This window comes from Hemicordylus capensis, chromosome 1, assembly GCF_027244095.1.
Source record: "Hemicordylus capensis ecotype Gifberg chromosome 1, rHemCap1.1.pri, whole genome shotgun sequence".
Classification (NCBI taxonomy): domain Eukaryota; kingdom Metazoa; phylum Chordata; class Lepidosauria; order Squamata; family Cordylidae; genus Hemicordylus; species Hemicordylus capensis.
In genome coordinates this window covers 149,530,985-149,549,645 of record NC_069657.1, presented here as the reverse complement: position 1 = coordinate 149,549,645, position 18,661 = coordinate 149,530,985, and the positions used below count along the sequence as shown (strand labels likewise).

The 18,661-nt window shown below is 46.0% G+C and overlaps 1 protein-coding gene across 7 annotated transcripts in view; it reads left to right on the top strand.

Moving 5' to 3' along the window:
• The window catches only part of NHEJ1 (non-homologous end joining factor 1), a 139,729-nt gene that overhangs the window by 1,802 nt on the left and 119,266 nt on the right, over positions 1-18,661 (top strand). For all 7 annotated transcript variants that reach the window (XM_053287466.1, XM_053287463.1, XM_053287464.1 and 4 more), the window contains exons 2-6: positions 885-1,028; positions 3,702-3,888; positions 4,573-4,782; positions 8,388-8,526; positions 12,932-12,990. In XM_053287466.1, the coding sequence (XP_053143441.1) occupies positions 997-1,028; positions 3,702-3,888; positions 4,573-4,782; positions 8,388-8,526; positions 12,932-12,990 (627 nt within the window). In that variant the 5' untranslated portion in view covers positions 885-996. The remainder of the gene's footprint in view (positions 1-884; positions 1,029-3,701; positions 3,889-4,572; positions 4,783-8,387; positions 8,527-12,931; positions 12,991-18,661) is intronic.

The window sequence follows — 18,661 nt, the reverse complement described above, 5'->3', positions numbered from 1 at the left end:
TTGGACAAAAGAGCTTTCAGCCATGTGCTGTGTGCGTGCGTAGGAGTGACAGAGAAAAGCTTGAGTGAGAGAAAAGCTCAGGCAATGATGCTTGGTGTGAGAATAGGGGTGTTCTCTGTATTGGAGAATAGGAGTGTCTCTCTGTATATAACATACTGTTATATATGCTGTACATTTGGATATATGAATAAAAATATGCTCATTTGTTAATGACAAAAAACCAGACCAGGTGTGACCCTTCACCCTTTCTCTCCCCCTACTCTTCTCACCTGCTATGTGATAGTGGTCAGATCACACTGAAACAGAAAAACCTGGACACCACTTTGTTCTTAAATAATAATATGTGTATCCTTCAGAAACTAGATTGTTAGAAACCCCTGCTAACTGGTTCAAGAGGCACTTTTTAGTGGTAGCATTTAGTAGGGGGAGAGCAATTGTCCTTTTTCAGCTCAGTGTAGCGTTCCTTTTAGTATAGTATAGTATAGTATAGTATAGTATAGAATAGCATAGCATAGCATAGCATAGCATAGCATAGTATTTTAAGATTGTGAATCCTTTTGGGACAGATAATCTCATTCATTTTGCAATGTAAACTGCTTTGAGAACTTTTTTGGTTGACGATGTATAGAGGAGTTGTTGTTCTTATTAGTTATGTTACAATATTCCAACATGAACGTCTTCAGAAAATAGGCAAGATGGCCCCTTTATAGAGGGGAAACTTCTGCCAGAGCTCAACCTCCTATGAATGAATAGTTCAAGTTCTTTATTGCTTAAAACGGAAGTCATCACAATATAATATGAATGAGTAATAAGAAAGATTTCTTTTTGAGTACATGAAGAATGTCTTTATTTCACCACTAAAGAATTATCATTTGCCTCTACAGATCTGGTAATTAAGAAGAATAGCTTTCAAACTAGAGGATGCGAGTGACAAGCAGGATTGAACCTCAGGACCCCTCATTTTAGAAGTATGGTTGACTTTTGTCAGGCCATCCAATGAGTTTGGCTGAAATGGAGTCTGAAGCCAAGTAGGTCAACACTGGATCACACTTTGCTCTGAAGACACTGCTAACTCTCATCTAAATATAAGAGCATTTGGGCAAATGTCTGTCCTTTCTGTACCCCTCACCCCAAACAGTTTGAGTCCTTATTGTGCCTCCTGCCTTCCCAAGTCTGTCTACTAAAGTTTATATTGCCATAGTGCTCTCTCTATATTTATCTGTCCACAGTTCTTTTTGAGATGCAGGAGGATTGTTCTTAGGTTAGTATTGTTGTTGCATTTTTATCCTACCCTTCCTCCAAGGAGCTCCAGGTACCATACAAGGTTCTCTCCCTTTTATAATTCCAACAATCCTATGAGATAGGTTAGGCTGAAAGAGAATTTTTTAAAAAAAGAATAATAAACTGTATTTGTTAGCCTCCCTGTAACAAATTGTTCTCTGGGCTGCTCACAACAGAGGATTAAAACATACAATAAAAACACATTAAGTCATGATAAAAAAAAAGGTAAAAAGAAAATATAAAATACAATACAAAACAGCTTAAAAACTCATTTTAAAATTAGTTAAATGTCACCACAAATCTGAAAGCCCAAATTTGAAAACTCAAATGTAAAAGGCCTGTGTGAAAAAAAAGGTCTTTACCAGGCATCTAAAAGAACAAAGTGATGAAGCCAGGTGAACCTCACTGGGGAGGCTATTCCATAAATGGGGTGCAACCACCGAAAAGGCCATCTCCCTGGTAGCCACCTGCCTCACCTTGTTTGGCTGGGGAATCTGGAGGAGGGCCTCTAAAGAAGATCTTAAGGTATGGGTAGGGACATATGGGCAAGGCACTCTCTTAGATAACCCGGTCCCAGGCCATTTAGGGCTTTAAAGGTTAAAACCAGCACTTTGAATTGGGCCCGGAAATGGACTGGGAGCCAGTGAGGCTGACAAAGCACTGGCTTAATATAATAAAAATGTCCAGTCCCAGTTAATAATCTTGCAACTCTATTTTGTACCAGCTGCAGTTTCTGTACCATTTTCAAAGGCAGCTCCATATACAACACATTGCAGTAATCTAAGCAAGAAGTTACCAGAGCGTGAGTAACTGTGATCAAGCTATCTCTGTCCTGGTAAGGTCTTTCTAAGTGGGCCTTCGTTGATATCCTGAGGGTATATGTTGTGTCTTGTAATGCACCACAACATATGTATTGTATTAAGCAACCTCAGATGTGGGGTAACTGTTGCCAATAAGCTTGTTCAATCATATTATTTTAGTTCTTGTGTAAATAACTGCTCTGTTACCCTTAAATAGTGATGTGCACAGACCAGTCCAGAGGCCATTCTACAGGCCTCCAGACTGGTCTGATCTTGGGACAGTTTGGCGGTTCGAACGTTGGGGTGGGGGTTCCTTTAAAGGCGGGGGGAGGGTGTACTTATCCCTCCTGCCGCTTTTCCCCTGCTGGTGTGCATTTTTTTGACGTGAAGCGCACGTGTGATGTGCGCATGCGCAAAAGGCTTTCTGAAGTCTTTTGCTGCCGAGAGGGGGAAGGGGCGACAGAGAGGTATCCTGCCGCCCCAAATGCTTACCAAAAAATGCGTGCCAGCGGGGGGAAAGCGGCGGGAGGGGTAAGTACACCCTCCCCCCGCCCTTAAAGGAACCCCCACCCCAGTGCCGGACCGCAGCTCCACGGTTCCATGCACATCCCTACCCTTAAACGGAACAAGAAAAAATCCATAACTGACAAATGTGCAAGCCTGAAGAAACTCTTCCATAATCTACAACCTTAGAACCAGTGTGCTTGCACACTCTCTCTCATTGCTAAACAGGTAACTGCTCTGGGACCATTTATATCCTCGAAAGTACTAGATCTTTGAGAAAGAAAGACAATAAATGAAAGAGAATAAAAGAAAGAATAAATTTTCAGGTGTGACTGTCTAGAACTCAATGATAAGCAACCCATTTTATGAGACAGCAAATACTTTGTGGCAGTATAATATTGTGCTAGAGCAGGCACAGCGGGGAAATGACTTGACTAGCAAGCCTGAGGTTGCCGGTTTGAATCCCTGCTGGTATGTTTCCCAGACTATGGGAAACACCTATATCGGGCAGCAGCGATATATGAAGATGCTGAAAGGCATCATCTCATACTGCACGGGAGGAGGCAACGGTAAACCCCTCCTGTATTCTACTAAAGAAAACCACAGGGCTCTGTGGTCACCCGGAGTCGACACCGACTCGACGGCACACTTTAATTTAGAGCATCTTTGTGTTAGCAACCTCCCAAACAAGGTTGTAACCACTGAAAGTTCTCATTGGTTCCTTGTAGCGGTATATCTGAGATCACCTGTTCTGTCCAAAAAGAAACTGGTGCCTTCAGACAGGATGCCATGGAGTAAGCAAATAATTGCATGAACTTCCAGTGGAATGGAAACATTCTGAGAAATTGAATCCAATAAGCAGCATGTCTCGAGTACAGCTTTTAAGAATGAAAATTCATCAGATTCAAAGATTAAAAAAACTAACTGTGGCATCAAAATCTGGATTTCTTTCCAAAAGCTGTCTTGTACTTCACTGCAAGCTTTTTTTGAATCTGGTTCTATGCTAAGACTTCACCTAATCTGTAGAGATAGCTTCAGCTTGCTTAGTGTGTGTTTACAGAAATAAGAAAAGTACATTTAAATGACAATGATGAACATTTTATTTCATTGTCATAGGATGGAGAACACTGAGGACCTGGAAAGCAGGCTTCTTCTGCAGCCCTGGGCTTCTGTTTGCTTTGCTGAGTCCACACTGATGGCCAAGGCTTGGTTTGGGGATGCTGGCTATGCTTTGCTGCTCTCTGACCTCAGCAGTATGTGGTATGAAAGGGCAGGTACTGATGTCATACACCAGAGGTCAAAGGTGAGTTAATAAATGTGGATGCAAAATATGCCCATGGCAAACACACTTATCCTATCAGTCCAGGCTTAAAGGAAAACACCAATGGGGCATTTCTGTGGAGAACAGAAATTCTTGATTGGTAGTGATGCAAGTGTCTAGTTTCCAAGCCACTAGAAAAAGTCTCCCCCAACGCTGGGTCAGACATTCTTACAACCCATACTCAGTAGGTTCTTGTTACACTCCTGCAAGCACATTCCGCTTGGTTACTGGAGTACTGAAAGTGCTATTGGAGGATATATTGTATTTCCCCAGGTACAAACTATTGAACTGAGTGCTTGGAAAAATGCAGTAGTTCTGCAACAAAACGCATTAGGAAAAGTATGTGATGGATACAAATACATTTTTTAAAAAGTGATATTTCAGTCTGTTTTTGTTAACTTTCAAAAACATTTTGTGTTCATCTTAAGCCCTAGGGATGGGAGCGAATAGAAAATATAGGAAATAAATGAGTCTAATGTACTAGAAAAATATATACAGAAATCTTGCGGAAATATACTCCCAATGCAATGTGGTTTCTGGGAATTACTTGATGGCACATCCCAGTAGTGTCTGAGGAAGACGGTGGTGGGGAAGCTCTTTGGGAGTGAGGGGAATGGACTGAATAATGTATCCTTCTCATTCCTGCTTTTTAAAAACCTCACCCAGGAACTAAATAAGCGCCTGACAGCTCATACATCCTCCTTCCTGAACCGCCTGCGCAATCTGATATGTCCCCTTCTGGAAGGGCAAAAGAACAGTTCTACCTCCTTCTCCTGCCAGCTCAGTCCCAGCAGCCTGATTCTTCATGTGAAGAGTGAGCTCTCCGGGCTGCCTTTCCACTGGGATTTTCATTGCGCAGCAGCGCCTATTGAAATGGTAAGTTTAACAAGGAGGTTCAAGGAGGAAGGTTGATGCCTCAGTTGAATATGGCTGCAGCTTGATACCTCGTCTTATGGGTGCGGGATAACCAGGGGTGTAGCAAGGTTTGAGTGATCCTTGGGGGAAAGTGAAGATGGGCCCCTGCCCTTCCCCACCACTTTCTTCAGAGAGGCGCTAGGGGGAGGGTAAAGAGCAAGCTGTCACTCAGCTAGTCAGCCCTCCCCTCTCAGGGACATTTGTCCCCCCCCCTCCCCACTCCAACACACACCCTTGTTCAATCGTAGCTACGCCCCCTGGGGATAATTATGTCTGCCTGACAGAAGATAGAAGCTCAGCAGGTCCATTCGAAACTGGGAGTGTTCCAGACACAGATGGGGTGAACTTGCGGTTAGTAGAAGCCAGTGTGATGTAGTGGTTAGAGTGTTGGACTGGGACCAGGGAGACCCAGTTCAAATCCCCATTCTGCTACAAAACTCACTGGGTAACTCTGGACCAGGCACTTCTCTCTCAGCCTAACCTACCTCACAGGGTGGTTGTGAGGATAAATACAACCACGTACATGGCTCTGGGCTCACCAGGGGAAGAGTGGAGTCTAAATGTAAAAATGTATAAATCAATAAAGCCTTGGCTAAGGTGATCTGTGGCACAGCAGGGAAATGCTTGACTAACAAGCAGAAGGCTGCTGGTTTGAATCCCCACTAGTATGTTTCCCAGACTATGGGAAAACACCAATATGAGGCAGTAGTGATATAGGAAGATGCTAAAGGCATCATCTCATACTGCGCAGGAGGAGGCAATGGCCTCCTGTATTCTACCAGAGAAAACCACAGGGCTTTTCGGGTGCCAGGAGTCGAAACCAACTTGATGGCACACTTTACTTTCAGGTGATCTGAGGATGTCCCAATCTCATCATAGCCTTGTTTCAACCCTGCATGCCCACTAATTGGCAGATGTACTGGCTCTGCTAAATGTCAGTGTAGCACTGTGCTATTACAAAAGAACTTCATGCTTGCTTTGGGATTGGCCTTTTGGTAGCTGGTAGTCAGAGTAGCGCATGCGGCCTATGGCAATGTGACCAGGTAATTCTTTATCTTAAGTTTACCTGCAAACTGGGAAATTGTACTCTGTGTTACATTTTCTTTCTTTAATGTCTCTAAGCGATATATGCCCCCCCACCTCCGTTGCTCATTTTTTTCCTGCCTCCCTATCGGGTTTTGTCTGTTTGCCCACATAGTGCCTATGACTGACCTGAAATGTGAGGAGCTGGTGATGTATTAGCACCACCTTTGCTCAGGCTGGGGGTAAATACACTCCATGTAGTGTTGGCTGGCTGGTTAGTTTTGCCATGTGTGCACCAGGGGGCACTGCATACCCAGATAATAATTCACAAACATTTGACGGTGTTACTTGAGTTCTATTACCTGCATTTCAGATATGTATATGTCTAAAATATGTTTATAAAATGAAATGCATGACCCTTGTATGGAGCCTGAAAATCTTTCTGAGCTAAGGTGGCAGCCTGGGCAGGTGTCATTTTAAGAGCAGCACTGGCACGGTGGGCATAGCATAGTCTAGAATCTAGCCCTTGCGCCCCATGTGTGTCAGGTGCTGCATAGCTCTGCACTCACTCTGCTGGACATGCCGCCAGGGTGCTTAGCTAAGGTTGGTGTTTTGCCACTGCTGTGCAAGACAGGAACTGCCTAGGCGAGTGGCCTTCCCTCTGATATGCTATTAACTTCAGGGACAGCTATGTATATAAGTACAGTCTGTTCTCCTGAGCTGGTATAAAGATGTGTTACTTATGTGCTCAGGATAGCTTTGGGTGGACCTGGGATTTAAGGGATGAAGTATTTGCTGCCAGACTGGTTCCCGCTAAATGGCTATCCAGCCTAGTGGCCTGTATCAGGTGCATCAAAGGAAACGGGCAGTTGTGGGTGATGCATAATGATGCATCACTCCATTTCTGTTTTGCAAATTTATGCAGTTGGAAAGTTCTTGGTTTCATTTCCTCCATATCGTAACTAAAGGTAAGCTATTGCTGTTGCTCACATTTTAGCAACTTGAGCATTTTCTTATGGCCAGAACTTGAACCTGGATCTGCTCCACACAGGGCAGATTTATTATGTGTATTCACTGAATGCAAAACAAACAAACAAAAAAGTTAAGAAGATGGCCAGATGAGAGATGTACAGAATATATTTTTTGTAGATGTTTATGGAATGTCTCCCTTTCTACATCATGTGCATCTAATACTCGTTTAGTGGATGCAGATGTTGTTGGGTTTCCCCCAGAATATATAATGTATTATCTTAGTGAACCTCCCCCTGAGTAAGCTGGTGCAGTATACTTAATAACACAGATGGGGGACTCCATTATCATTAACAATAGTGGGATGGGAGGAAATACTTTGGAAGCACTTGCTCTGCAGTTAGATTACATCCCTGGGGTGTCCCAGTATGGTACTAGAGAATTATATGCTGTAGAGTAAAGCTGGGTGTCCCACTGTACTAGTGATAATTTTTGTAGCTCTTTCTAGCATTCTCTGTGATCTTGATCCCATTTTCCAGGGTCACTATTATAACCATTACACCAGCTAGGGAGCTGAGGCTGATACTCATTCCAGGCCATCCGGTGGCATCATGGTTCAGTTCCACACTCAAGTCACACTCTTTATCTGCACTCTGGGATGCTGCAGGAAAGTGTGTGAGATCAGTATCATGATCAATGGCTGAATATGTTCACGCTTCCCAAGGGTGGGGATGGGGCCATAGCTCAGTGGTAGAGCATCTGTTTTGCATTCAGAAGGTCCCAAGTTCAATCCTCAGCATCTCCAGGTAGGGCTGGGAAAGACTCCTGTCTGAAAGCTTGGAGGATCAGTGTAGTAGACAATACTGAGCTAGATGGTCCAAGGGTCTGATTCAGTATGAGGCAGCTTTCTACATTCTAAGAGAATGGGTTTTCTTTCTTCTGTTCAGGATAGAGCAGGACTAGCTAGCTAGAACATTTCAGCGACCCTTCATTCATGATGACCAAGCATCAAAGGAATGCACAGAGGGGACAGGAGTTTGCTGAAGGCATGCTTGGAGGGTAGTGATTCCTTTTTCTTTTGACTATAGCATTTCTCTTTCTTTGAGCTGTAGTGCAGAAGATCTAGTTTAACTGCATCGCCTCATCCAGTTCAACGTTCTGGGCGATGCTGGGTTATTAAGAGGGCCAGGTGGAATTGCACCTTTCTCTCTCAAAGCAGCAGCCTGCAGCTCCACAGTACCCCTTATTTTTCAAATACCATGTTGATAACCATTCTGCAAAGCCCTCTGCTGGCAAACGACAGAAAGGCAGGCATAGTCTGAGGACCAGCATTGCTCCTGACAGTGTCCCAAGTTACGATGGCACATGGCAGGAACGCTCCCCACCTGCAGCAAGCCTTTGCCAGCCCTTTGCAGCACCCTGTGTCAAAAGGTGCCATGGTGAAGGGAAGGGGGTCGCTTCATTGACACTGTAGGTCTCCTTGAGCTCTGTTTAAATTACTACTGTTGGCGCCGGACCCTCCACTCTCATGACAGCTGCTTGACCCTGGCCCTCTTTTCTGTGCCCTGTGACAGATGTCCCGCCACCTTGTGCAGCCTTTGATGGCCATGAGCCTGGCGCTGCAATGTCAGGTGCAGGAGCTGGCTACCTTGCTGCTCCAGAAGGACGCAGAGATTGAAGACTATCGGGAGAGTGGGGCTGCTCTCAGTCGAGGTGAGGAGAGTGCTCTTTGTACTCTGTTTTGGAATATACCCTTCCTTCCTTCCTTCCTTCCTTCCTTCCTTCCTTCCTTCCTTCCTTCCTTTCTTCCTTTCTCAGGGCTGGCACCGCATGTGTAGCCTTTGACCTTTACCCAGTCTATCCTGGTGCAGCTGCTCCAGACCAGTAACCAGAAGCCGTGGGGGTCAGTGCCCTAGAGGTGGAAAAAGCTGGACACTGACCAGTAGTTGAAGTCTGGGGGTTAGCCAAAGGGCTCTTTCCTTTCCTTTGGAGTGCCTGGCTGCAACCCAGGAGTCTGGGGCCAGTGCCAGCTAGTAAAGGAGCCTGAATGGAGTCAGACATTTCGTTCTCATGCGCAGAAGCTAAGTACAGAAGCTTGTACTTTGAGCAAATGGGAGCTCCTTTGTCCCTTCCCCTACTCCTCACTTCAGAATTGCAGCCAAGTCCACAGGTCTGCTGCCTGAGATTTGTATTCCATAGTGAGTCCTTTTCATCTTTTCATTCATCAGCTCTGTGAGTTTAGTTGTTCTCATTGGGCTGAGAGTGAGTTTTTCCTCTGTTTTCATGTTGGAACCGGGGTTTGAATACCAACTTCAACACTATTTGCACTGGATTATACACGTTCCGTCCAATTGATGTATGTTGGTATGGTTACTGATAGGTTCAATTCAGTGGCGGCTGGTGGTTCCGGAGACAGTGGGGTGGGGGCGCTATGCAGGGCAGATGATGGTTGGAGCCACAGGTAGTGAGAATTGGAGCCAGTTGTGGGCATGTAAAAGTAAATAAAGCTATATACGCCACAAGTAAAGCAGAAACCTGCTACCAAAGTGGAGAATAAATGCATTCTGAAGTTACAAGGGCAGCTCTGCCTGCCTACTGCAAAAATGCATACAAAAATAGAAAAATCACAGGTTTTTCAATCAACCATCTCCTGTAACTTAGAGGACACCATGGGAAGCAAAGATGCATGAGGACACCTCTTGCTACTCCTCTATGCCTGTTGAACATCTGGGTGCCATTCTCTGCCCATCTTGGGTGCCCACCACTCAGCCTGGGTGTCCATCCTAGCAAGCAACAAATTTTTTTTGTAGAGATCACTTCCTTAATCCTTGCCGAATGGACCATAACCCCCAGTGGACATATTAATATTTCAGATACTGGACACAATCCAGAGAAAAACCAAGTTATCTCTCTGCATAGCAAATGGATTTTCAAAATTATTTTCCTTCCAACAGAATCCATTCCTTCTCTACACCCAGTGATGCGCTCTGGTCCGAGGTCTGGTCCTTTGCCAGTGGGGGTCGTCCAAATGTCTCCCTGTAGTAGTGGCTGGCTACCGCAGCCAGCTATATGCATGGCCATGTGTGTGGTGGGGCTTCTGCCAGCCTGCCCCAACTCTCTTCCATGTGGGGAGCAGGGGCGGGGACATGCACAGCAAGACTGGCGGGGCCTCTGCCAGCCTGCTCCAACCTGATCTCTCTGCGCAGGGAGGGCCCACATCGCTGCTTGGCAGCTGAGTGTACTGCGAGACCTTCTCAGGGCCCTCGCCACCGCCAGCCAGCCCAAACTCTCTTACGTGCTGAGGGAGGGGCACATGGCTGAGTGTGGGTCGCGGCTGCCTTCCTTCCTTCACATGGCTGTTTCCGGGGCTGGGCTGGCTTCAGGCGCACCTGCTTAGCCAAATCTGAGCACATGATCTGACTGATGCAAGAGGGCGCCACCCACATGCACACATGAGCGGAGGAGGCTCAGGCGAGCCCAGCTCTACCTCAGTAGCCATCAGTGCTACGCCAGGAATGAGGCTGGGCAGCTCCTCAGGTAGGGTGGCCAACAGGGGTGCTGATCTTTTAAAAGTAAACTACACATTTTTGCTAGTTCTCCTGAGGACCCAGCCTGCTTGCTTGCTAAGAGCCATTTGAATTCATAGTTTACTGGGTAACAGCAGGGAGAGAGTTACAGCGAGGGAACTGGGCAAGTCTCACTGCCTTCAGCCTGTGAGCTGTACTGTATTGGTGAGCAGAGGGCCTTGATGAAAGAGCAGCTGCAGCCTGCCTTTCCTGCTCACCTGCACAGTACAAGGCAAGAGAGCCAGAGCATGGAGAAGGGATAATTAAATCCTCCCTCCCAGTACCGGGATACTGAAGTAGAAAATTATCCTTACTTTTCGTTTTCCCTCTTATCTCTGGAGTTCCCTCCCACCACCCCTTCCCAATACATCGTGTCTCTTTCCACCCTTCTTAGCAGGCAGGACACATGGCTCAAAATAGTGAGGAGTGCAGCTACAACCATCTGCTGCGTCCCCTCTTAAACAGATCGGCTGATCTGCTCCCAGGGGTGTAGTTAGGGGAGAGGGGGCCCGTGTTCATCCCTCTCTCTGGCGGCCCCCCCAGAGTGAGGGAGATAATGAAGAAAATAGGGAGGGGTGGAGCTGGAGGGCCCTCAGGAGCTGGAGGGCCCTCAGGAGCTGGGGCCCCGTGTTCTTTGAACCCTTTCACTCAATTATAGCTACGCCCCTGGCTGCTCCCCTCGCCACACACATACTATTAATCTCCCTCCTTGCCCATATGAGCTTCCTCTTCCTTCCTTCCTTCCTTCCTTCCTTCCTTCCTTCCTTCCTTCCTTCCTTCCACAGCCCCTCATCACCTCCTGGAATTCCTGTCTTGATGTACTCTTCCCATCCTGCCCCATCCTTTGCATTACTTATTTGAAGAAACTTCCTGGAGAGTGTATATATATATATTCCAGTGCTGTACAGTGGGTTAATTACTTTTACTGCTCAGTGTTGCCTCACTCCCACGTATCCCTCGGTCATACTTGAGATGTAGGCTGTAATAACAAGGGCATTGTCATAATCAATTGGAACTTCAGAAGTGATATGGGAAAAACCATGACCATCGCTGTATGTGGCCAGAATATTTTAAGAGGTGGCAAGTTTTGCTTTATTATATGTATAAAGAACAGGCTGATGTGGGGGGCTGCTGCCTTCTTGTCCCCATGGTACTTCCTGCCAGTTGGAGATGCTGTGGAGAGAAAGGGGCAGAAGGCAGGGGCTCTTTTAGATCTATGGCCCAGTGGAGGTGAAGTCTTACTCCCCCTGGAATGTTTCTGCTAAGGTATATCTGCATAAAGAGACTTGTATATCTTTATATTCTTGCAAATTCAGTTGCTTAAATATTGGATCCTTTAGCGACAGAGTGGGGAAAGAAATATGTGATGGGAGTATGTTAAGTTGTGTGTTGAAATGTTTCTGCTAATGCATATTTGCATAAATATCCTTGTGTTATGTTCTTACATTCTTTTGAGTTCAGTTGCTGTTTGTGCCCTCGAGAACCCATATCTTAAAAATACTGTGTGTGTAGGGGATGATGCTTAACTTGCAGCAGGTGGGTCCAAAGGCCTTTAGGGCCAGGCTCCAAAATTACCTAGGTGCACCACTGTCTACACCACACCCACATGGAAAGCCACTTCTGCAATTATTTGAAAAGTTCTTTTCAAAATTATTTGAAAAGTTTGAACTCAGAAATCCATGCATATGCCCTAAAATAACTTTCTGATTTCTAATGCCAGTTTATAATCTTATTAGTTCAGGCTTACAGTTTGCTGTTGCTTCCCATGTTTTATAGCATGTTATTTTGGAAATGGGCATAATACTTTGCATACAAATCAGATCAGAGAGAAAGCAGGGGTTGCATTCCTCCCCTCCAAACAAAGAAAGAAGCCTGCAAAAGATCAGACTTACCAATAGTCAGCCAGCCTGCTCTCTAACAAAAATGGTGATTGGGTTCTGGGCACTCTGACTGGCTGCCTGAGGAGTCAATCAGCCTAGTCCCTCTCTGATTGGTTTTTAGGGTGGTCCTAGGACCTCCCATTTTGTAAAACAAAAGCGAACAGGCTTATTGACTCCTGCCTTATTAATATTTTTTAAAAGATCTGGGGCTTTTTATTTATTCTTTGAGGTTGGTGCTACCGTTGCCCACCTTAAACTCTTAAAGTCGCTGCAGGCAAGAGCAGCAGGGAACAACAGATAGAAGCAGTAAGCACACAAAATGGAGGAAAAGACAACTTGGCTGAGTGAGAAATTTAAGGTGAGCACCACCCATTTTGCCCATAGATAAGATCTCCCCCCGCCCCACGGTTCAGTTGTAGCAAGGTGTATCCCCAGCCGGAGTACTCAACTGTGGATCTGTTACTCTGCATTGCAGTCTAGCTCCCTGTGGCTTGACGTATAGTGTGAAGAGGTTGGTATGGTCATATATAGGAATGGGACCGCTTAACTCATTTTGCCATAGAAGAGGCTATGTTAAGGTGGCGTCTGAACAAGGACTTGGAGGAGCGAGCTTGTATGCCTGACCAGATTAGAGCCCTACTCACTCCCATCTCCTTGGTGCTTTCATTGCAGAGCGTCTCAAGACAGAACCATTCAAGAAAGAATCCTTCTTGAAGACATTTGAGGAAGAGGTAGGCTGTTTTCCTTCAGCTTGTTTGTCCTGTGCAAAGGGCTTCTCCCAATGAATTTTTCCAACTGTCGTGTCAAGAACAATTGTGGATTCTGCTAGTGGTATGCAGTACTGTGCTGTGAATGGGGTAAACTTTTTCTCCAGCTCTTTGCTTGTTTCCTTCCAGTAGTTCCTCCTTTCTTCTTGTCCAGTTATTCTGTACCAGTAAACACCATGAGCTGTGACTGTACATTGATGAATGCGACTGTGGTTGCACCATGGTCCGGGTGTGTGTGTGTGTGTGTGTGTGTTGGTTAGGTGTGTTAGGCAGGTGTGGTTAGTTTAGTGTAGGATTGTGTAATGTTGTCTCTCTGATCTGATGTACAGGCATGCTGTGAAGAGCCAGAGAAAATGAGCCATTGTTGTATTGTGCCAGCTGAAGCTTCACTTAGCGTCATATTATGTGATTGTGTCATGGAGCCTGGATTAGCGTGGAATGTGGGGACTCATTTTAAGAGTATATTTATACCAGAGATATAAAATTTGGTTTACTAGACATTCTCTCTCTCTCTCTCTCTTTCTCCAGGGAATCCTGGGAACTGTAGTTCTCTGAAGGGCCTAGGAATCTCTAACAAAATACTCTGCACCCTGACCTAACTACTAGGCTTGTGTGTCAGAATGGCTGATTCTAATGAGTGTGTAACACCCTCCTGGTGCTGCATAGAGGCAGGTGTTCCTGGTATAGCCAACTCAACGCACAACCTGCTAGCAGCATCAGAGCAAGGGCTTTTCTACGTAACCAGAGTCCATGGGGACGTTTCCCAGATGTTCGATTTGTACTTTCCCAGCATCCCCAGGGGCTCCAGTTCTGTAAGAAAGCTCCACCACCACCACCCCTGAGCACCAGAAATGGCAGGTATGGTGTGGAGTTGAGTGCACTGGGAATGTCTGCCTTCATGCAGCACTGCGGGGGGGAGGAGAGGGGGTACACATTCATCAGAACTAGACATTCCAGCACACTCACTTACTAACTACAGTTCACAAGAGTTGGGGGGTGTGTGTAGGTTATGCTTGTTACGTTGGTATACAAATGGTGTAAGTTTATAGTATTGTTCTTCAGGATACTGCTCTGGATAAAGAGATATATTTATTAGTATGTATGTTACATATTAATGTATTATTATTTATTAGTGTGTTGCTCCTCGTAGAGAGATGCAGCATATGTAAAAGAAATAGGCCAACGTCCTCAGAGTCCATTCTTCTAATGCTTGTTGATCTGTTTTCCAGAACGTTACTGATAGTTTGCTGTAGGTTTATGATGTCTTGAGGGTGTGGGATCTTGTCTGTGGCTGTCCCTTGTACAAGTTATTGGATGGAAGAAAGCTAGTAGCTGTGGGCAAAGGTGAGCTGGAGCAGGAGTTGTTACTTCATGATGACCCAGTGGTGTTCTCTTGAGGCTTGGGAGGGAACCGCTGGAGGGCTGCTCGCGCCTGACCCTCAGACTTAGGGCAATGGAAGTATCTTTTGGCTGGGTAGGAAAAGAAACTGATCCTAAAGGAGTGAAGAAGCACTGTTGTTCCAAGGGAGAGCTGACCTGGCTTTGCCTTCATATCTAGTCTGCGTATTCTGTCATATAAATGCATGGTGATGTCCACCAAGGAATTAATATTTTGGTATTTGCCTGCCACCTCACCTGCTTTGCCCTTGGCTTTTGGCTTATACTGCAAGCCCGGCCTGGCTGATTTGAAATTGGAAACTCTGTGTTGTCATTGGTCTGGAAAGAACATGCTTCCTATGGAGCTGTGTGGGTAGGGATACCACCTTAGCGTGAAGGCTTTGTCCCTTGAACTGGAGCACAGGGGAAACTTTGTGTACTTGGGCTTTTAAGTCCAATGTCCCTTCCTCAGTGTGTTTTCTTCTGCAACTGTGGTGCCTTCAGGGTAGGAACTGGAAAAAGGAGAAGAGTGGAAAATGTTAATGCATATATATGGCATAGGATATTTAAGGAATCCACTAGCTGAATGAGTGGGGGATTGATATATAGGGAGTGGGGAGAGAGATGACCTCTGTATAAAATATTTGCCAGGTTACTTTTTTCTCCTATACACCAATGCTAGATCTGAAGCCTCTGCATTCTGCTACTCCAGTAGCACCAGTGTCCTGAACACCTTGGGTGCTTTTATAAAGCAAGCAGCACATGAAATTCATGTTATTTCCAACATGTTTATAGTGTTATGCGTTTATTTAGTGGCGCTGGAATTGTGTGGCTCTTCAGTGCTGCTGCTTTCAGGCAGCCTTTCTTCATGTGGATTGTGGGTATTTGTGTGTGTGTGCACGTGCATGTGTGTGCATCCACACATGTGGGCATGTTTGCCTTCCTGTGTCCAACCACCAGTGTCTCGATGGGTTCATTCTCTGTGGAACAGTTTCATTTTCAGCCCTGATCTTACTCCACTGCTCCAGAATAAGGGGCCTGGCTTGGATTGGGGGTGAGGTTGTGCACAGGCAAATGCACACTTGCAAGTGCAGAAGGCTGCTGATTATGTGTTGGAGCCCCCAGAATTCAGAACTCTTAACCATGTGCGAGCTTGTAATTCATGACCTAGGAAGTGCCTTGTGGAATTTTCCCACGCTCCTACCCTTACAGGCTGTGATGACTTCATGCTCTCTTTCCAGTGCCACGTGCTGTGACTGAATGTTTCTTATTTCCTATAGGCTGAGGCGGGCAGAATTATAGTGAAGCCTGTTAACATGCACTTGAGAAAGATATAAGTTGGGGTGCTCTTTCCTTACTGCTTAGAATGGTGTCATCAGGCTAGCTTGTGGCAGTGCTCAGATTGCTGTGATATTCAAACTGACCTAAGTTAATCTCTGTGTCAGGTAAAACATGTGCAAAGTAACCTTAACAATTGGATGAGCTGTCCTGGAGGTCAATTGACATGATCCTGGATAACAACCTCTAAAGTTAGTTCAGCCTCTGACTTGTTTGCAAGTTCAAGTGTGAATCGGAGTTTAAGGCAAGCTGAGAGAGGGTCCATTGCAAGGCATATAAATGACAGTAGGGTTGTTTTGTCCAGAGGGTTAGGGTAACACAGTGGCCTATGAATGGCCCATGATCAGCTAGGGGCTGAGATAGGCTGAATTTTGCCTTAGTAAAAGGGTAATACAAATCTTGTCTAAGGGCTGATTTCGTGGGGTAACTGTCAGGTGCACTCTGTGATATGTCAAAGGCAATATACATGGGAGAGTGTCCACAGGTGCGCCTTGGAAGGACTTTTTGCAGTCGCCATGCTTCACAAAGATGTTCTACCTCTATCAGGAGAAGAACCACTCAAATGTTTGTTGTGCAAGGAGTTCTCCATTTGCACACATTATGGGCTTGTGCAAGAGGTGGTGCAGCAAATGGCACAAGAGACTGTAGAAAAAGTTCCCTCTTTGCATATGCAGGCCCGATGCAAAACTAGTCTGAATGCTATCCAATTGTGGTTCTCTAGAAGAGTTGCCACTTGGCAAGCTCTGGAAAGCCTTTCTGTGTTTATTAGAAGGCCAGCCAAATGGTCAGCGTATGCTCACATGAGAGTTTTTAGATGTTTTTAGCCAACAAGGTGTTTTTAGGCAATCACCATAATGTTGTCCAGTGCTTCTTCCAGGGCAGACCTGCACAATTTGTAACCCATCATGCTGTTCTACCAGCTGTTCCTGGGATCCCACCGCAGTCTCTGTATAGCTCTTGGTTTTGCTTCCTGCCTGGTGGGCTACATTTGGCTTGGTGGGTCCCAAGCAGTGTTCCCTCTAACAGGAATCTGTAGATGTTGTTGACTACAACTCCCAGAATCCCCAGCTGTAATTGCTTTTGCTTGGGGGTTATGGGAGTTGTAGTCAACAATATCTGGGAATCCCTGTTAGAGGGAACAATGGTCCCAAGTTGTACAGGTCTGTCTTAGATGTAGCTGACAGCTAGGCTGTCTGAAAGTGCCTATGAACAAAACGATTTTAGTCCGAATTCAGATCCTTCTGTGACAAGGCAAGCTGCTTCCAGTATAGAGATAAGGGTGGAGATCTCCTTTAGTTCTTGACTTGAACTAAGCTTTTGCCACAGCTGCCCCTGATTTTTCTAAAATATTGACTAAGAAAAACTAAATTTCCCAGGTATACACAACTGGTGAAAAACTATATTGGGCAAACAAACGTTAATGGTTCTGTGCCAGATTGGTAGGCAGTGACAAATCTGTGAGGGTCTGGTGGTGTGGCAAAGTGAAGAGGTTTCTGATAATAGAAAGGAAAGTTGAGGAGCATCTGGGAAGGGAGTTGATCTTTTCTGCATGAGAGCATGGATATGGTTTATGGAAAAGAAAGGACGACTATACTTTCTGGACCCTAGTAAGATGCCAGAAGAGAATGCGGAGAGTATTTTAGAATTAAGAATGTACTTGAGACTTATAGGGGCTACAGCTGTGCTTTTTAACCAGAGGTATGGGTACCACTGGTGGTACGTCGCAGAATGGCAAGTAGTACTTGGCCCCACTGCCACAGGGTACTTACAACACTGCTCTGTCTGGCCCAGCTCTGTCAGAAGTGGTGGTAGCTCGAGTAGCAAGGTGTGGCTTTGCAGTGACCCATCCCTCCTAAAGAGGCGTGGGTTGGGCAAAGAAAGAAGGAGGCTGCAGAGCAGAGATGTGTAGGAGGTGGACGCAACTGGAGAGGCCTCTCCCATGCTGCAGGGACGACTGTGGGGCAAGATTCCCACTTTTTCACACAGCTGTCCCTGGTGACAGTGGTCTTCACAGAAACATTGCCTGCAAAGATAGTACTCGGAAAGTGATACCGGGGAGTGGCAGGGGGTGGGGTGGGGGTGGGAGGTGAAAAGCCCTGATTTACAGGACTGTGGGATGGAGAGTGGTGAAGCAGGACTCTTAAAAAGGGTGGGGTAGACACTAATATTGCCTCATTGTAAGGTACTGTCCAAAGGTCCTACAGGATAGCACTTGAATGTGTCAGTACTTGGCCATTCTTCTGTTTCCTGCTCCACTCTCCTGTGCTGCTCTGCGGGAGCCTTTTCTGGGCATTGTATCCTGCTGTCTGCTTATCAGTGGACACAAGTCTGGACCATGGAGAACCACTGTGCCTATAACTCTACAGGTCCTTGAGCTGGAGGGTGAACCTGGACCTTGATACAGAGCCAGGTTTGTGTAAGCCACTCATTTGCAAGTCACCTAGATATACAATTGATTCAAATATAGCCTGTCCCCGAGAAACAACCCCCTGCTGAATATTTCTATGCACCCTGGTCTTGACTTTTGTGCTTCACCTCTGTCTGTCTCTGCGCAGTTAGCTCCAGCAAACAGGACGCAGAGGGTTCACGGGTCAGCCTGGGCTGGACCAGAAGGATGTGCCATCAAAATAAGCAATGCTGAAGAGGAAGATAAACAAACAGGCGGCTCCCCACTATGTCCGTCACTGCAGTAGCTGGGCAGGGTAAGCGAGCAATAGTAAGGAGTGTGGACATCTGCGAGGGAACACCCGCCCACTGACGTCAGTAGATGCTGGGTCAAAGCTGCCATTAGCACAGCTGAGGCGACTGCTTGGGAGGAGGGGTCTCCTTCCCCATGGCAAGGCTGGGGAGGTTAGAGAAGGCATGTATGTGGGTGCCGTAGTTGTCATGGAAATGGGAAAGGGTTGAGAGCTGAGTTGGG